Raw genomic sequence first — 18,502 nt, 5'->3', positions numbered from 1 at the left:
GATTTTCGAAGGGGAAGTTAGTTGGCTTTTGATAAAAGAAAGTTATTTCATTCTATATGCATTTTGTATACGTGGAAATAAATACCAGGCAATTTAAGAAGCAAGACCAGCATAAAAGTATAGAACAAACATGTAAGTAATTACCTAAGCTAAAGTAAGAAGTTTTCTAACCACAACAATAAAAGCAAGAGGTAAAGGGATAGTTGATATATCATTGTAAAATGTCAAGAGAAAGACTTCTTTTAAAAAAAAAAAACCCAAAGAAATTCTTCCAGATTAATTAACTAAAACCCACAGATATAATGATAATGATATGCTGGTTCAATCCAGCTTCTTAACAGCTATATTAACTCAAAGTTACCATTTTTGTAGTTAAAACAGAACATCCACTCTCATCATTTCCAAAATAGGTCACCCTAAAAAAGTCTGTCTGCAAGAAAGCTCTCAAACTTGTTCTTATTTGTATTTGTTGACCATACCTTCCCATGCCCTCAAACAATGCCAGCCTCTGCTACCATTACACTCTTTATTCCTTAAGATCACATCATGGATTTGTCTGATACATAACTTATTAGGTGATATATAATCACCTCAGATATATTCAAATTAAACTTAGACCTAAGAAAATAAAATCATTCCTAGATCAAAATAAACTACTCAAACTCACCTAACAAGAGGTTTCAATATAAGGAACCCTTTAACCAAAGAAAAAATAAGGAAGTTACTTCAAAAATATAAAAAGAACTCTTGCAATGGCTGGATTTCTTTCAAATTATAAAAGAACAGATAACTAACTCTGACATATATAAATTAACTGCATTCTAACATAGGAAAAAGAATGCTAGCAAGGGCTGGGCAAGGGTAGAAACTAGACCCTGAAACACAACAAATCAAAGAAACATTGATAAATGGGATTGCATCAAACTTGTAAGTTTCTACACAGCAAAGGAGATAGTTAACAAGTTAAAAAACAAGTCCACAGAATGGGAAGAGATTTTTACCAGCTATATATCAGACAAGGGCCTACTATCCAGAATATACTCACAAAAACCCAATTAATAAATGGGCTAATAACTTAAAGAGAGACTTCTCAGAAGAATAAGTAAGAATGGCCATGAAGAAATGTTCAACAACTCTGGCCATAAAGGAAATGTAAATCAAAGCAACATTGAGATTCCACCTCACCCCAGTTAGAATGGCCATTATCAAAAAAACTAATAATAACAAATGCTGGCAAGGATGTGTCCAAAAGGGAACTCCATTATATTGTTGGTAGGAACTTGAGCATGTTCAACAACTCTGGAAAGGAGTATGGACGTTCTTCAAAAAACTAAACTAAACTATGATCCAACAATTCCACTCCTGGGCATTTATCCAATAGAGCACAAAGAAGTCTATGATAAAGTCATAAGCACAATCATGTCCATTGCAGCACTATTTACCATACCCAAGATGCCCAGATGCCCCTCAATGGACAAATAGAACAAGAAAATGTGACTTATATACACAACGGAATTCCACTCATCTATCAGAAAGAAGGAAATGAAAAGACCTGGAAAAATTATACCTAGTGAAGTAAGCCAGAGAACAGGTTGTGTGCTTTCCCTCTTTTATGGTAGCTAGAATGTGCCTATTAATCTATAAGTAAACACACTGGGTAGGCAGTATGCAAGCAGTTTTACAAATGAATTAACTGAAGAGTAATATGCTCTATGGAGAGCTCAAATAGTATAATTCTTTAGAAAGACTAAGACAAAGCCCAACAAAATAAATACCAGGAAATGGGCACTTGCAAGAAGAGAGGGGAAGCCAAGGGGAGGAGGGTAAACACGTGAAGGAGGGGAAGGGGGAGAATACAGACAAGAATTCATTGTATATATCACAAAATGAAGAAAAATAAGGGAAGGGGGTGAAAATTTTAAAGGGATGATACAGATCAAGATGCACTAATACATAAACTGCTTTGTTAAATGGCAAAAAAATTTCAATACATACCCTAAAAAATTAAGAAAAGTAAGGGAAGGGGTGAGTTGGGAAGGATGGGTGAGAACGCTGAAAAGGTGACAATGATCAAAAGGCAGTGTATTCAAGAACTACTCTGCTGAATGACAACTTCTTTGTATAAGTACTTAAAATATATATATATAGAGAGAGAGCGAGTGAGCAAGAGAGAGAGAGAGAGAGAGAGAGAAACACCAACATCTAGAGCAATACCAGAATGTGAGGCATTCATTTATTGGTACTCAATAAATAAAATTTTCTAGTTGGCTCACATCTATAATATTAGCTATCACATTATAATATTAGGAGAATAAATTTTAGAGGATTAGGAATTAAGGTTAGTCCAGGCAGAAAGTTTGCTAGACTCCATCTCCAAAATAACCAGAAGAAATGCAGAGCTGAAGGCATGGCTCAAGTAGCAAAACATCAGTCTAGCAAGATTAAGACCCTGAGTGAAAACCTCAGTATGGCCAGTATATAACTGATATTCTTAGTTATTCACCATATGGCTTAGTGAACATAACATACTTTGTGAGATGGTATTTTTGTTTACATCTTAGGTTTCTTTCAAAGCTAAAAATAAAAATTCTATGTACTCATTACCTTGCTCATGTAATTGTAACCCCTGTTTATAATATTTTCACAATAAGAAACTTAGTTAAAAATATTCTACAAGAGTAGAACACATGCTTATAAAAGCTGTATACATTATAGCCAGAGTAGAGAGGAGGACTGAAGGAAAGGAATAATCCAATAAGGAAAAAAATCTTATAATCTGATATGAAATACATGTAACACTTAGAAGAAGCAAACACTAAGTAAACCAAACAAAGCAAAACCCAAACCTGAGCCAAAAGAAATAAGACATCTTGAAAATATAAAGATTTACACCATGTTCCTAATGAAAGACCACTTTCATATTTTCCTGACACAGAATTATCTGTGGTTCTATGCCCTCTCAGGTAGCCAGATCTTTTATTTTTCCTATTTCAGTCTTAGATTCATTTGTTCTCACATTTAAAATTATATGAAATGGTCATGCTTCTATTTATAAGTGGGAGAAAAAAAACTCATTATTCAAATAAACATGATATTAAAAGTGACATAAATTCCTTGCTAAAAACAAATACTGCTTATCTTAGTTGTAAATAAAAACCAGAAAATGCTACCTCTATGGGAAGAGTGCAAGTTAGGACAGAGGGAAACTCACCATAGAATTTGGACTTAGCCAGGATACTACCACTGAGACAAAAGCCATCTTTTCTGTTACTAACATAAAAGGCAGATATTGGTGGATGATGAGACACCTATTGAACACAGTAGAAAACAGAAAATGTAATGGTATGAGAATATTGTTATGCTAGTATCAAAATTTCAAGTATTATACAAATAAGCAGCATCTGACAACAAAATAAAATATTTATGCCTATAGTATATAATGAACCAGATAGTTTGTACAGAAATGATACTATATCACTTATTACTTTTCAATATAGCTTTCATCTTTTGGGGGTTCCCTTGGTCATTTGCTACCCCTCACTTCCGGTCCCACCTTAAGCTCTGAGAACCAGTCTCTCTATGTGGTGAAAAAAATACTACTTAAGGCTCATGTATTGAGGAAGTGAATTATCTTTTATAACAGCGTAGGATAAGCTTGGAAGTGAATTTTCTAGCCACTCAAGTCTGCAGATAACTGTGCTAACTGCATTAGAACCTGACCCAGAATCATTGTTAGAGAGCATTCAGATTCGTGAGCCTGAATATATGAGATAATGTGACTTTAACTCAGTTTTAGCAATGAACTACATACCAGTATATAACTGATATTCTTAGTTATTCATCATATGGCTTAATGAACATAATGTATTTTGTGAGATGGTATTTTTGTTTACAACTTAGGTTTCTTTCAAAGCTAATCATTTTAGCTTTTAAAGCTAAAATTCTTAAACTCTTCAATTTTTGAAGAATTAAAGGGATCTAAAATGTCTTAAAAACCAAAATAGTTCAATAGTATAATAAAATCTCCAGAAGAAGAAAAAAAATTTTAAAGGTCAGAATTATTGAAATAGTCATTTGTTATTGGGAAAGAATACCATATTCCCCAGGTTTGTGCAGATAAAGGAGAAAATGGAGAATCGTGGAAACAGATGTTTATACATTTAATGAAAGTTCAGAAATTAAGAAATATTTTCTGACTGTCTACTATGTGTACAATAAAAAAGATGTGTCTTTGAGGAATAGATGTATACAACTTTATCTTTCTCTGAATTAGAGAAATAAACATCCTTTAATAAAGTGAGTAACATAAGTGTTAAATTAACAGCTTAATGAATGGGTAATCACAAAAATAATACTGATGTTTAGGAAGGAAAACAAACCACTGGGAGCTGCAATTATTTGGATATTAAAGAACATGCAGTCGGGTTGTTCAGATGAAGAATGAATGAAAAATACTGGATGGAAAATTAAGTTTTAAAATAATGAGGCTATAGAGTTGAGCACTGGTAGCTCATGCTGTAATCTTAGCCACTCAGGAGACTAAGATCTGAGAACTGCAATTTGAAGCCAGCCTGGGGCAGGAAAGCTCATGAGACTCTTAAATCAACCAGCAAAAAGCCAGATATAGAGCTGTGGATCAAATAGTGAAGGGCCAGTTACAAAAGTCAAGCATGAGCACAAGGCCTTGAGTTCAAATCCCAATACGATACAAAAACAAAAAAAAATGAGGCAAGAGACTGTACAATCAGGTTACCTATTTGTGAATGCATAGGTATGACTACCAAGAAAAGTCTTTCATTTGAGATCAATTTGGAAGAAAACTGTAAGACTTTGAATGTCAGAGAAATGGGTGTACATCTGACTTAGGGGTTGAAGAACTATTGGAGAATTTTGAGAATGATCATAAACAAACAAAAGGTAGATGAGGAGGTAGAGGAGGAAAAGTAAAGATTTATTTTTCATTAAAGAATTTCATGAGTGCAAGAGTACTACTTAGGAGAATGATATTTAGTAGTTTCTATTTTCTTTTTTCTTTTTGTCGGTCATGGGGCTTGAACTCTGGGCCTGGGCGCTGTCCCTCAGCTCTTCAGCTCAAGGCTAGCGCTCTACCACTTGAGCTATAGCGCCACTTCCTGATATTTAGTAGTATTTAGTACTATACGGCTATATGCCCACCAAAAACATTCACTAATCAGAAAGGCTAAACAACAGTGAATTTACTGAATTAATGTTTTCGTAAAAATATGTCAGCAACTACCAGATTAGTTTTGTTTTTATAACATGCATTTCTAATACCTGTTCAGCAATATAAAACGTTTTGCTGCTTGTTCGTGGATGAATCCATAAACAACGGAAAGTCTCACCAAGGATAGGATTATAAGGTTTCTTTAGTCCCTAAATAAAAAACATTCAGGTTTCAAATTATAAGGAAAGAAAAATCAAAACAGTTTGGACTAGCCAAAACAAATTTAACTGTATCACATAAAAAGATCCCTTTAGAAAATGTTGTAATAAATAAAATCTACATGAAAAAATATGACTTCCATCAGAATATAATATATTACAATCAGAATCAAGCATTTTGGAATTTTGGTAGTAATTATAAATAAATAATCTAAACTTTACACACAAAAATAAGGAACTTATAAAAAGCTGAACAAAGCATTACCTTTGGCTTTTTGTAGAATCCTGACAAATACCATTTTACTACTTTCTTTAAACGGAAATAAGGATTTTCTTCAAGAGCAGCCCTAAAATACAAAATAATAAACCCAAAATATGTATAGGATATTGTATAAATTCTAACATTTAAAACCATAAACTCAATATACTATGACTGGAAAACATAACTTGTAACAGATTTTTCTTAATCTGAATTACTTTCTACCCATCCCTAATTTTTTCTGTTTTTTGGTACACTGTCCCTGTCTCTGGACGATTCCTATTTGGCTTAAATTCTTACTATGCAGTTTTATTTTAAATTTTCCATGAGTATAGGTCAAAAGTCAAAGCAATATGAAGAGAATGTCTTCAGTACATATCCTCAATTGAATAATACAGTAAGTAGTATAAAATACTGTTCTATCCACACTGTTTCTATTTGTCTTCTAAAGGACAGTTTGGTTGAAGGGTCTTTTAAAGGTTTCTTTAGCATGAATGAGCAAATAGAAATCACCTTGTTTTACTTAAAAGGGGATATGGGAGTAAGCAAACAAAATGTACTCTCCTGTACCTCATTTTTTCCCAGAGGGCCTTCTGTATGAGTTCTTCCTTATAAACGTGGATGTACCATGCATTATTTAACCAGACAACTATGGTTGGACATTTAAGCTAAATCTGTTTCACTATTACAAACCCAAGGCAACAAGTTTGAATTTGTCTTCTAGGATATGTGGGAGCTATGTAAGCAGGATTACTACATCAAAGGATTAATGTATTTATAATTTGTCAAATATACCAGATTCTCTTCAAAAGTACTGTGCTAGTTTGTAGGAGTCCTGGGATGGATGAGAATGCTTACAGGCTCACAGAGCCTTGGCAAGAGTGTATGTTGGCAGCAAAATGCAACTTTACATTGATTCCTCCTCTCTCCTCCCTTCTCTTCCTTTCTGCTTCCCTGGCTTTCCCTCTCTTCCTCATTCTCTTCCTTTCCTTTTGAGACAGGATCTGTTATACTTCCCAGGTTGGCCATGAACTTGTGACTCTTCTGTTTCATTCCCAAATTGTTGGATTACAGAGGTGTCCTCTCATTCCTGGTAAAGTACAACCTTTTTATTCATGAAAATGGGTGTTCCTTAAGAAGATCATAATATGATTCACAGAAACTTGCTTATAGTTTGAGAAAAATTAATTTCTAGATAGGAAGGATAAATATCTATAGAAGACAGCAGAACTAGTATATAAAAAGCTTTTGAATTTTTTGTCATTAGGGTGGATGAGTTTTTTGTCATGAGGGTGTATGAACCCAAGATAGTATGAACTATCTTGCTTTAGTTTGAATCTGTGTTTTCTCATTTTGAAGAAGGCTTACATGTTTATGAACTATTTCTATTTCTTCATTTTTTTAAATGCTTCATCATTTCTTCCCCTGTTTTTTCTACAGGTTGAATATTTTCATTAAATTTCTAGTAAGTTGCTTTATTTTAGGGAGGTTAACAATGTCTATAACTTAAGTTGTAAAAATTTTCCACAATTTATTATCTTTTTATTCCAGTTAGGATTTGTTTTCCTGCTCTGTTCACTGATGTTGTAGTTAATAAAAACAACGAAATAGTGATTTTAAAAATCAAGTCACAGAGCCAGAACTCAATACCATAGAAAATACAACACCTTCAAACATCATAACTTGCTAGAATAGGTTCAGCAGGTATCATATGGAAAGGCGTGCACAAAATAGCTACTCATTGCAAAGTTTATGATTTTACAAAAATCTCTTGGAAGAGAAATAAACATTTCTTCCCCTGCCTTCTTTAGATGAAAAGCAAAGCTAACAAAAAAATATTCATGTCAAAAGCCAGCAACTGTAAGGCCATTTGGTTGTAGCAAGTTGCATAGGTCTCAGAAACATGTAGAGACAAACAAACAAAAGCCCAAGAATGGGACCTGCAGATGGGCTTTGTTTCAGAAGAACAATACCAATTCCCTCTCATTGTGTTAGATTAGTGAGCAAGTCTAGAAGGCAGTGACCACACTGCAAGAAGGCTTTAAGTATGTTCTTAAAGTGTACTACAGAAGTGACACAAGACATGTCGCCACACACTGCATGATTTTGGAAAGGCATAATGGTTGAAAAGTAGCACTCTTGAGAATCTGAAATTATGAATTGAGAATCTAAAATTGATTCTTCTATTTTAGGGAATAAAAATATACTTACTCAGACAGGAAATCTGCATGATAGTAGTAATCTGAAAGTTTATCCAGGAAAGAGCGAGGTTCCAAAATAAATGTAGGCAGAACAACCCTGGACAGGTCCATGCCAGGGCGAACTTGTTTTAACAGTGTCCAGATAAGGCTTTTATTTTCTTCAGACACAGTTTCTGTTTGAGAAGCTTCACCTGCCTTTAGCAATTAACAAAACACAGTGAAATATATTTATTTCAGGCATATAAACAACTGAAAGCATGAATTATTTCCAGGTCTATTTCAAGCATTCTAAAATATGCAAATAACCCTCTATATATAAACTCTATAGCTATAAAACTTAGGTAAAAAAGGAGCAATAAGAGTAATATTCATAAAAGATCCAATACAAAAACAATTATTCCACACTACATCTACTTTTATGCGCCTTGGTAAGAATATAAAAATTACAAACTCAAGTTCCCTTGCAATTTACTTTGCATCCAGCAACGATTGAGCAACATTTGTATCCAGCAACACTGAACAGTCCTATATTTCAAAACTAAACTTGAAGGGAATATAAACTTTAAATTTAATAGACTACATTGTCATTTGTGAAAGTGTATCTGTTTAGTTGTTTATAAATCCTGTTTTACTTCATATATATGCACCTTTTGAAATAAGCATATTATATAAGTGTTCAAGAAGATAAAAAAAGCAGATCTCTATAACCTCATTATTAAATTTTCAGGAATCAGAAAACCAGAATTTCTGAAAATAGACTTACCTCTCCAAGTTCTTCATGGCTCTGTTCAGTGTAGGTGGTCTCCTTCAAAGGTTCAACTGGTTCAGGTTCAATATATGAGTCATCTTGTCTTTCTGATGTATCTGTGTCACTTTCTTCACTTTTTCCCAGTACCTCATTGTCTGACTCGTCATGCTCCTGATCATTTTCTTTATCAGATTTATCAGAATACATATCTTGGTCCTTAAAATGCTGTCGATCAATTTCACTATCATTTAATCTTAAGAGAATAAGATGTGATGAAAATGAAAGCATTGTTCTAGAAGGGTTTTATATGGTTTAACTCATTTAATCTTCAAAATTACCCTATGAGATAGGTAAAATTATTATTTTACAGATTAGTAAATAAAGGCATATGTTACATAAAAACCTTGGGAAATATTAAAAGATGTATCTAAGCTCTCTGCCTCTTGGCTTTTGGGTTAAGATCTTCTTAAAACAAATTTTAGACTACCCCTCATTAGACTTTTCCCCTTAGTTTTACAAACAATACTGCTTGAAACAAAATCACTGCTACTTGTGGTCAAGAGAAAAAAAAAAAAAAGGCTGGGCATGGGCACCAGAAGCTCACGTCTGTAATCCTAGATATTCAGGAGGCTAAGATATTAGGATCACAGTGAAGGCAGCCCAGGCAGCAAAGTCCATGAGAATCTTATCTATAATTAACCACATAAAAAGCTGGAAGTGGCGGGCTGAGAAGGTGGCTCAGTGGTAGAGCGCTTGCCTTGCATGCATGAAGCCTTGGGTTTGATTCCTCAGCACCACATAAGCAGAAAACAAAAAACAAAAAAAAAAAAACCAGAAGTGGTGCTATGGCTCAAGTGGTAGCGTGCTAGCATTGAGCTGAAGAGCTAAGGGACAGTGCCCAGGCCCAGAGTTCAGGCCCCACGACCGGACCCAAAAAAAAAAAAAAAAAAAAAAGCTGGAATTGGCACTATGGCTCAGGTTAGCCATAAACAAAAGGAATCAGGTATAGCATCCAGGCCCGGAGTTCAAGCAGATGTTAAGTTACTAGGTTTTCTGGGCATGGTGACACATGGCTATAATTTTAATAAGAGAGACTGAGGCAGGAGAAGTGTGAATTCAGGGCTAGTTGAGGCTATATGGTAAGACTCTGTCTCAAAATTTAAAAAAAGAGGAAAAGAAGAGTATTAGGTTCTCAAGTAAATTCAAATGAATTATGACTTTCTTCCTTCAAAGGTTGCCAAAGTCATTAAAAAATAAGTAATAAACATCAAATTTAAAAAGTGGGAAAGAAGTAGGTTTCATTGGCTCATAACCATAATCTTTGCTACTCAGAAGGCTCAGAACTGAGTATCACAGTTTGAAATCATCCCATGCAGCGAAGTTTGTTAGACTCTACCTCTATTTAACCTCCCAAAAGCTGGAAGTAGAGCTGTGGTTCAAGTGGTAGAGTACTAGCTTTCAGAGCCAAAAAGCTCAAGGACAGCACCCAGGTCCTGAGTTCAAGCTCCACGACCAGCACAAAAAATAAAAATAAATAAAAATGTGAAAAGTGGAAAAGAGAAGCACTTACATTACATTTTATTTAACATTTTTTTGGGAAGGTTTCATCATGAGAAGTATGTTCCAGGGAGAACTGGACGTAATATTTTCAGTTGAATAAAATAAGTCTAGAAGTCTTTAACCCCCATTTCCTGCATGGGTTTCTCTATTTTCATCTACTTTAACCCTGTAATACTGAAATATATTCTTGCTAAAATTTAAAAAAGTCTATAGCCTAAAAATGATAAAAGTCTTCTATACTCATTCTATTTTTATAAAGTAACTGGGGTAATTAATCTATAAAAAGATGGGTAATTTTGTGAAAAGGTACTAACAAATATCCATTTCTATATCAGTTTCCCTATCCCACTCTTGTCTTATTCTACTTAGGGTCCAGATATCTGGGATTAAGATAAACCTCCAGCTCATATGTCTGCAAAGAAAACATGTAAAAAGTCAGGTAATAAGAGATTTTTAAACACTGCTTCTTAAAAAGTAGTGTTGATCAAAAGGATAGGTTAAAAAAAAATGTTCAGCTCAGACACAGAGTAATACACTAACTTTTAAAGGTGAAGAATTAAATGGTTGCAGAGAAGCTGAGAAATGGAGGAAGAGAAATAGTATTTTAAATCCTAACTATAACGAGTGATTCAGAGGATAAAATCATATGTTGGATAATATTTTAATTCAAAATAACAATTATATGAGAATTCTACAACAGCCACAACATTACAAAAACCAAAGTCCAGTGCTACTACAGAAAAATGTGACAAAAAATACCACGAGAAAGACAGATAATAAAGACATCTTATAATTATTCGGCAGAAAAAGGTTCACATATGATGTGACCTTAAAATAAACATATAATTATGACAAGAGAAAAGAAAAAAGGAGTAGAAATATTCTTAATGGAGACACAATATGAACAAAGACAAGGTAGACAGCATAGCTGACTTGGGAATGAAAAGGCAATACACATTTGCATAGAACAAAAGAAATAAGTTCTTGTACCTGATCATATCAGATCAACAAATTTTGAATGCTTCAATTTCAATACTATATACATTAGTAAGGTAAGAGGACTGATACCTAACCTAGTGAACAACATGATCTCTGAAATCATTACTATATTAATAAAGTATCTACTTACTGGAAGTTGTCACCACTGTGGAGATTGTTAGCACGTAATAAGCCATACAAAGTTACATGTGTGTTATCTGATGAAATGCTCAGGTCATGTTCCTTTCCTTCCCTGATCATTGTACGTTTAAGAAGACTAGAACATTTTAAAGCCAATTCCAAAGCATCCATCCAGCATCTTCCTAGAAGAACATATAGTAAATAGAAGAAAATCTATGAAATTATCATTAATTTTAATTTATGAAAAGTATTGAATTAATTAAATAATAACAATAATTTACTAAAATTATTAAATTTATTATTACTTCCTTGAAAAATATATATTGGACAAGTTAATTTGAATACAGTCTTGCTAAGCAGTTAGAAACTACAGATAAATGAATAATATACAACACAGATTAGCAAATTATACATAATATAAGTTAATGTTATTTTCCAAACTGTAAACATTGATATTCAGTGTATTTTAAAGGTTATCAAGCAAAATACATAAAATATACTAAAGTGGTTATGTATCTACTATATCTATACCCAGGCTTACCCCCCATTCTGAATGATTTTAGCATTAATACTTAAATTTAACATATTTTGATCTTATCAACCTCCCTCTCCCCACATTAACATTGCTTGCCCTGGTTCTTTTCCACTTCTCTAACAGCTCTCTTCTATTTTTGTTCATTCTCTGCATTCTATGCAGAGAAAACAGGTGATACTTGTCTGAATCTCCATTATTTCACTTAATACGAAAAAATTTAAGTCAAGAAAATGCTTGTATAATGCCATTATTCACTGCCATATTTGTGATATTCAAACTAGACTTTAGCAGAAATATGTTCACAGGTACTTAAATGCTCTTAAAATTCATTATATATTTAAAGATGTAATGGAATACCAGCCATGTAAAACATTTTCATAGTGAACATTCATGCCTATATTCAGTTTAAAAATAATTCTATGACCAACTCAGAGTGGGCACCAGTAGGAAGTGGAGGGCTAATTAAGGGAGTGAATGGGAAGGATACAGTCCATATAGTTTATTTGTATATATATGAAAACAGAACAATTAAACTGCTGAATTTTTTTATGAAGTGGGAAAGGATTGGGAAGAGGGACAGAGAGGGAAGATTTGATTGGGATACACTGTACATATAGGGAAATTTCCCTTGTACAACAATGTATGCCAAATTAAAAAAAATCATCTAGTAAAAGTCAACTTTAGAAGTTTATAAGATTCCCTACATCAATCTAATCTAAACTATGAAAGTAAAGAAAAAAATCTATTATCAATTATTAAAGTTTTAAAGTTATTTTGCCTCCATGTAAAATTTTTTTTGGGGGGGAGTCCGGTTGTGGGGTCTGAACTCTGGGCCTGGGCGCTGTCCCTCAGCTTTTCAGCTCAAGGCTAGCGCTCTACCACTTGAGCCACAGCGCCACTTCCAGCTTTTTTCTTTTTGCTTATGTGGTGCTGAGGAATTGGACCCAGGGCCTCAGGCATGCAAGGCAAGCGCTCTACCACTGAGCCACCTTTTCAGCCCCTCCATGTAAATGTTTTGTTTTCTCCATATTTGCCTCATAAATTAGGTAACAAGTTGATGAGTGTAGAATAAAGGATTTTGTACTTTAATGTTTTCTTATGTAAAATAAAACCAAAATAGTATATATCTCACAAATGTTAACTTTTTTTTTTTTGTTTTGTTTTGTTTTTTGGGTCCGGTCGTGGGGCCTGAGTGCTGTCCCTCAGCTCTTCAGCCTAAGGCTAGCGCTCTAGCTCTACCACTTGAGCCACAGTGCCACTTCCGGCTTTTTTATTTTCTGCTTATGTGGTGCTGAGGAATTGAACCCAGGGCCTCATGCATGCAAGGCAAGCGCTCTACCACTGAGCCACCTTCCCAGCCCACAAATGTTAACTTTTAATGATAAACAATGAGTGAACAATGAGTTAAATCTATAAAAAATTATCAAAGTTAATGAGCTACCATAAAGAACACTAAAAAAAGTTTAAAAGGCATCAATATATCAACAGAGGACAAAGAGGAAAACTGAGTTGTCAATGTATTGCTCAATTATACAATTATACAATGCTCTCTGTCAAATTTGTCTATCAAATTAATGTGTGTAGTGTTTTAAACAGTTTATTAAAAAAATTATCCTTAAGTACTTGCACAAAGGGATTTCAAGTCAACCAATCAATTTATAAGTATACACATTTTGATCAATGGCACCCCTTCTATCATTGCCCCCTGTCTATCTTGGGATAGACCTCACCTATTCTCCCAAGTTATATGGCTCTCTTTTCATATATGTACATTGTATATTATGACTATCTGCCCACCATTCCTCTCTAGTGTCTTCCCCTTCTCCACAGACAAACATGTTTCAGCTTCCTAGTATTCATTTTCTTAAATTGTCAGCTAATTGTTTAAAGGAGTTACACTATTAGAATTACCTCCACTAAGCAGTTTATGATTATACTGTTTATGGTTACACAGTTTTTGATTATACTGTTCCTGCTGCAAGTGTTATACCAAGATGAGAACTACTCTAGGTTTTGGTAGCTCACATCTGTAATCTTAGCTACCTAAGGAGACTGAGATCTAGAAAACAGTGGTTAATAGTCATACTGGGCAGAAAAAAAATCCCAAGATCATCCCCAGAATAACTAACAAACAGCCAGGATCAAAGTGTGTCTCAAGTGGTAGAGTGTCAGCCGAGCAAGTAACATCAAAAAGTAAGAGAAAAGAATCCCTTCAAGGATAACACAAAGTGATAGATAAACCCTCAAAATGAAAAACAATCCAACAATGTATTTACCATCTGATTCTGAAGTAGCTCGGATGATCAAATAACTGCTAGGTAAGGGCTGAGTTATGGATCCAACTGCTTCACCTTTAGGACCCTTAATAAAAAAATAAATGGTACAGAGTAAGTATCATGAAATCCCAACGTTTTTTGCCACTGTTACCTGGATCACACTGTCAGTCATATCAGACATGGATACTAATGGAAAAGCAATAAGCTCTAACTTCATCCTTCTTGAGAATGCAAATGCTAAGTATTAACAAATGCTCTTTTTCAACAAATATACCTTCTTAACAGAAAACCGAACAAATAATAGTTATTATTAGATACTATTTCTACATATTGTTCACATACTAAAGAAAACAAAAACTTTAGCATATTATACTCTTTAATGAGAATTTACAAAAATACTACTAGATAAGTACTAAATTTATCTAAATCCAAAAAAAATAGGTGGAAATTAAACAAGAAAAAGAGAATTAAGTTTTGACTGAGTCTAGGAAAAAGTAAATCTTTGTTTTATAATTAATGGTATACATTTTTTAAAAGAACAACTATACAACTAATTTTTTTCTTAAAAAAAGCAAAACAAAGGAATTTTACTGATAGCTAGAGATGTTTTAAAAGTATTTAATATAAACATGTAATCCCCAAGTTTTATCTTAGGCAGATAGAGTTCTTATGTGAAAGAAAAATAAGCATTAAATTTACAGTTTAATATTGATGCATAAACAGACTTTTAAAAGTTGTTCTACAGGGCTGGGAAGGTGGCTCAATGGTAAAGTGCTTGTCTCACATGCATGAGACCATAGGTTCGATTCCTCAGCACCACATAAACAGAAAAAGCCGTAAGTGGTGCTATGGCTCAAGAGGTAGAGTGCTAGCCTTGAGTCAAAGAGCTGAGGGACAGTGCCCAGGCCAAGTTCAAGCCTCACAACTGACAAAAAAAAAAAGTTGTTCTACAAAGGTTCGTTATGGTTTTCAGGTTAACAAATGAAACGGGGAACTGGGGAAGTGGCTCAAGTAGTAGAGTGCCAGCTTAGCAAGCAAAAAGCCCTGCATTCAGACACCAGCACCACAAAATACTATATATACTGTAAAATTAAAAATAGATTCCAATTAAGTATAAACATAAGGTACCAAATATGAAAATTCTAAATAATAAAGTTAGAGAAAATCAGTAAGGGTTAACAAATACTATAGTATCCTATTCATTTTCACATGGCTTTGTAATATATGGGTCAGTTCCTAGAACAGTATAAAAAAGAACACAAAAATCAAACCTGGTTCCTTATTAGAAAAATTACTAAAACAACCTCTTTGGTCATTAATGTTTATCTATGTGTAATTGCAAGGAAATCATATTCTCCTCAGAGTTATAAAGACTAACCAATTTCACCTAAAATACCAAATATGGTCTGAATTCTTTTCCCTGTAGAAGGTACCTAATCCCAGAATAGAATGAATTATGTAATCCTAAACCTATTCCTATAAGGACTCTAGATTACTGAAATAAAGACACTAAGTTCACCTATTTTCCTAAGTACACAAATATTGCTTTAAGCCACGGCTACTTTTAGTTAATCCTAATCCCAATTAGGTAGATTTCCTTAAAGGAGAAATTCTAGCCAGATGCCAGTGGCTCACGCCTGTAATCCTAGCTACTCAGGAGACTGAGATCTGAGGATCACGGTTCAAAGCTAGGCCAGGCAGGAAAATCCATGAAACTCTTATCTCCAATAAACCACTAGAAGACTGCCAAGTGCCACTGTGGCTCAAGTGGTAGAGCGGTCTCCTTGAGCTGAAGAGCTGAGGGATAGCACCCAAGCCCAGAGTTCAAGCCCCACAACCAACAAAAAAAAAAAAAAAAAAAAGGGAAAAGTTCTAAATTCTTAACTCAAGGTTGATTTTGACCTGTCCAGAAATTAATGCAATGGTCACTTAGTAAAATATTATAGCTGCATGCCTACTGTTTATAGAATTTGATGATTATTTAATTTTTTATTAACAGAGGCATTTCTATTTTCCTGCTTATCTGTTTTATAGTACAGAAGTGACATAGTAATATTTTTTAACTACAAAGAGCATAAAGCTCCATCTTAAAGAAGGCTCTCAAGAGTAAGAAGACTGCTTCCGCTTCTAGGTTTCCTGTCACATGTTCACATCATGATAGTAGAGGCCAAAACAAAAAAAACCAAAAAAAACAAAAAAGGCAACTTCTGTTTCAGGTGACCTTACTATCTGATGAGAAGAAAAAAAAGTTACAAAGAATTAGTCATTACAGATTGAAAAAAAAAAAAAGGCATAAATTTCATCCCCAAAGACCAAAGATACAAAATAAAATTGTTTAAGTTAGATGTTAAAAGCAATCAAAGCTTTTGGTGCACAAGTCCTTGTAAACAGAAAAAAAAAAAGATGAATGATGCCCTTGAAAAGGAAACAAGATTTATAAGAAACAAATTTATAGGGGAAACAAAGGAGGAGGCTACAATGCTTGATAAGAAATGTACTCATTATCTTACCCATGTAATTGTAACCCCTCTGTACAGTATTTTCACAATAAAAAAATAAAAATTAATAAAAAAGAAACAAATTTATAAGTCCTGGGAGAGTACAGAAAATATTTAGTTTATCTCAGTTTTACTCAGTCATCTTTACTTTTCATCTTTTGAAGAACTTAACATACCTTCACTGCCCAAATAGACTGCTCCAAAGGGTGGAAAAGCTTGAAACAAAAGCCATCCTTTTTTGATGGCCGCTCAATGATTTCACAGGCATTCAGAAGGACTGTTCCAACCCACTGACCATTTTTTTGGGTTTTATAGATCAGTAGCACTCCAGGTTTCAACACACACCACAGCTTGGTCCAGCTCTTCAGAGTACCACGAATCTACAAAATATACATTAAAAAAATAAATATCAGTTTCTCTTTATGCTCCTTAAGATATAAACTGTATAATGGTAAGTATGAGCTACATTTCAGAAGAAGAGCTATTTAAAGAGCTACTGCATGGCAAGCATTATAAGTAGATGTGAAAATGACATCTCATGTTTCTAAGAAACTTAAAATCTTAGTGAAGGACTAGGCTAATAGTTTTGAAATAGTGCACTACATAGAATAGTCTTCCTAACTCCTTACCAAGTAAGGAGACATCACAGAATAGTATTTCTTCATTTTTTAATGTTTATTACAATTGTAGTAACATTTTCTCCCTTACCACCATATCAATAGTGCTAAAAAATACAAAGGTACACTGGATTATCCCTAAATATTTCGTAAATGGTAGAAAAGTCTTTGAAAGAACCTCCTCAGGAAAATGACTTTTCATAAAAATGTTTCTCATCTTAGGATACTGCCATGTTAATAAGGCTCTAGCTAAACTTTTTCTGTCACTTCCTATTTCTGTAACCTATTTAAGTTATTACTAGACCACTCAGTGAATTTACAATACTGAAAAGGATGCTAATGTTAAAAGACAAATAATCCTTACTTTTATTCTAACATATCTTAATAAAACTACATTAATTGCAAAATAAATATACAGATTTCCTAAACCCTATTACTGGCATATGACAGTACTTCTTAGTTAGAAAAATTTTAGAAAGCAAGTTATTTGAAGCTAGGTATAAAAAGAAAAATAAAATTTTTTTTTTTTTTGGGTTCGGTCATGGGGCCTGAACTCTGAGCCTGGGCGCTGTCCCTCAGCTCTTCAGCTCAAGGCTAGCACTCTACCACTTGAGCCACAGCGCCACTTCCGGCTTTTTTCTTTTTGCTTATGTGGTGCTGAGGAATAGAACCTAGAGCCTCAAGCATGCAAGGCAAGCGCTCTACCACTGAGCCACCTTCCCAGCCCAAGAAAAATCTTAATAAAAGGTATGCCTACAATTGGACATCTGTGGCTCATGACTGTAATCTTAGCTACACAGGAGGCTGAGATCTGAGGATTGAGATTCGAAGCCAGTCCAGACAGAAAGTCCATGAGACTTTAATTAACTGCCACAAAAAGCAGGAAGTGGAACTGTAGCTCAAGTGGTAGAACACTAGCCTTGAGCACAAAAGGTTCAGGGACAGCACCAAGTCCCTGAGTTCAAGTACCAGGACTGGCGCACGCATGCACACACACACACACACAAGTACCAGGACTGGCGCACACACGCACACACACACACACACACACACACACACACACACACACACACACACACACACACACACACACACACACACACACTGCATATAATACATAGACATGAAAGAGATGGAAAGACAAGAGAAACAAAAGGAAAAGAATTATCCTGAGATAACATTCTGGGAAATTTCGGCAAAGTGTAGTAAGGTTTAAAAAGCCACCTAGAGATATGCTGGGGATTTAGAGAAGTAGGTTTGACTTGGGGAAAAAAAGTGAAAACTGG

The 18,502-nt window shown here is 34.3% G+C and overlaps 1 protein-coding gene across 8 annotated transcripts in view; it reads right to left on the bottom strand.

Annotated features, from left to right (window-relative positions):
* The window catches only part of Osbpl8 (oxysterol binding protein like 8), a 137,097-nt gene that overhangs the window by 20,488 nt on the left and 98,107 nt on the right, over positions 1–18,502 (bottom strand). For all 8 annotated transcript variants that reach the window (XM_042699102.1, XM_042699103.1, XM_042699104.1 and 5 more), the window contains 8 exons: positions 16,776–16,979; positions 14,102–14,186; positions 11,301–11,472; positions 8,627–8,864; positions 7,874–8,058; positions 5,669–5,750; positions 5,296–5,394; positions 3,212–3,308 (listed from right to left, as the gene is read on the bottom strand). In XM_042699102.1, coding sequence (XP_042555036.1) covers positions 3,212–3,308; positions 5,296–5,394; positions 5,669–5,750; positions 7,874–8,058; positions 8,627–8,864; positions 11,301–11,472; positions 14,102–14,186; positions 16,776–16,979 — 1,162 coding nt within the window. The remainder of the gene's footprint in view (positions 1–3,211; positions 3,309–5,295; positions 5,395–5,668; positions 5,751–7,873; positions 8,059–8,626; positions 8,865–11,300; positions 11,473–14,101; positions 14,187–16,775; positions 16,980–18,502) is intronic.

Source organism: Dipodomys spectabilis, unplaced genomic scaffold, assembly GCF_019054845.1.
Source record: "Dipodomys spectabilis isolate Male_0828 unplaced genomic scaffold, ASM1905484v1 ptg000234l, whole genome shotgun sequence".
Classification (NCBI taxonomy): domain Eukaryota; kingdom Metazoa; phylum Chordata; class Mammalia; order Rodentia; family Heteromyidae; genus Dipodomys; species Dipodomys spectabilis.
This window is presented reverse-complemented; position numbering and strand designations above follow the sequence as displayed.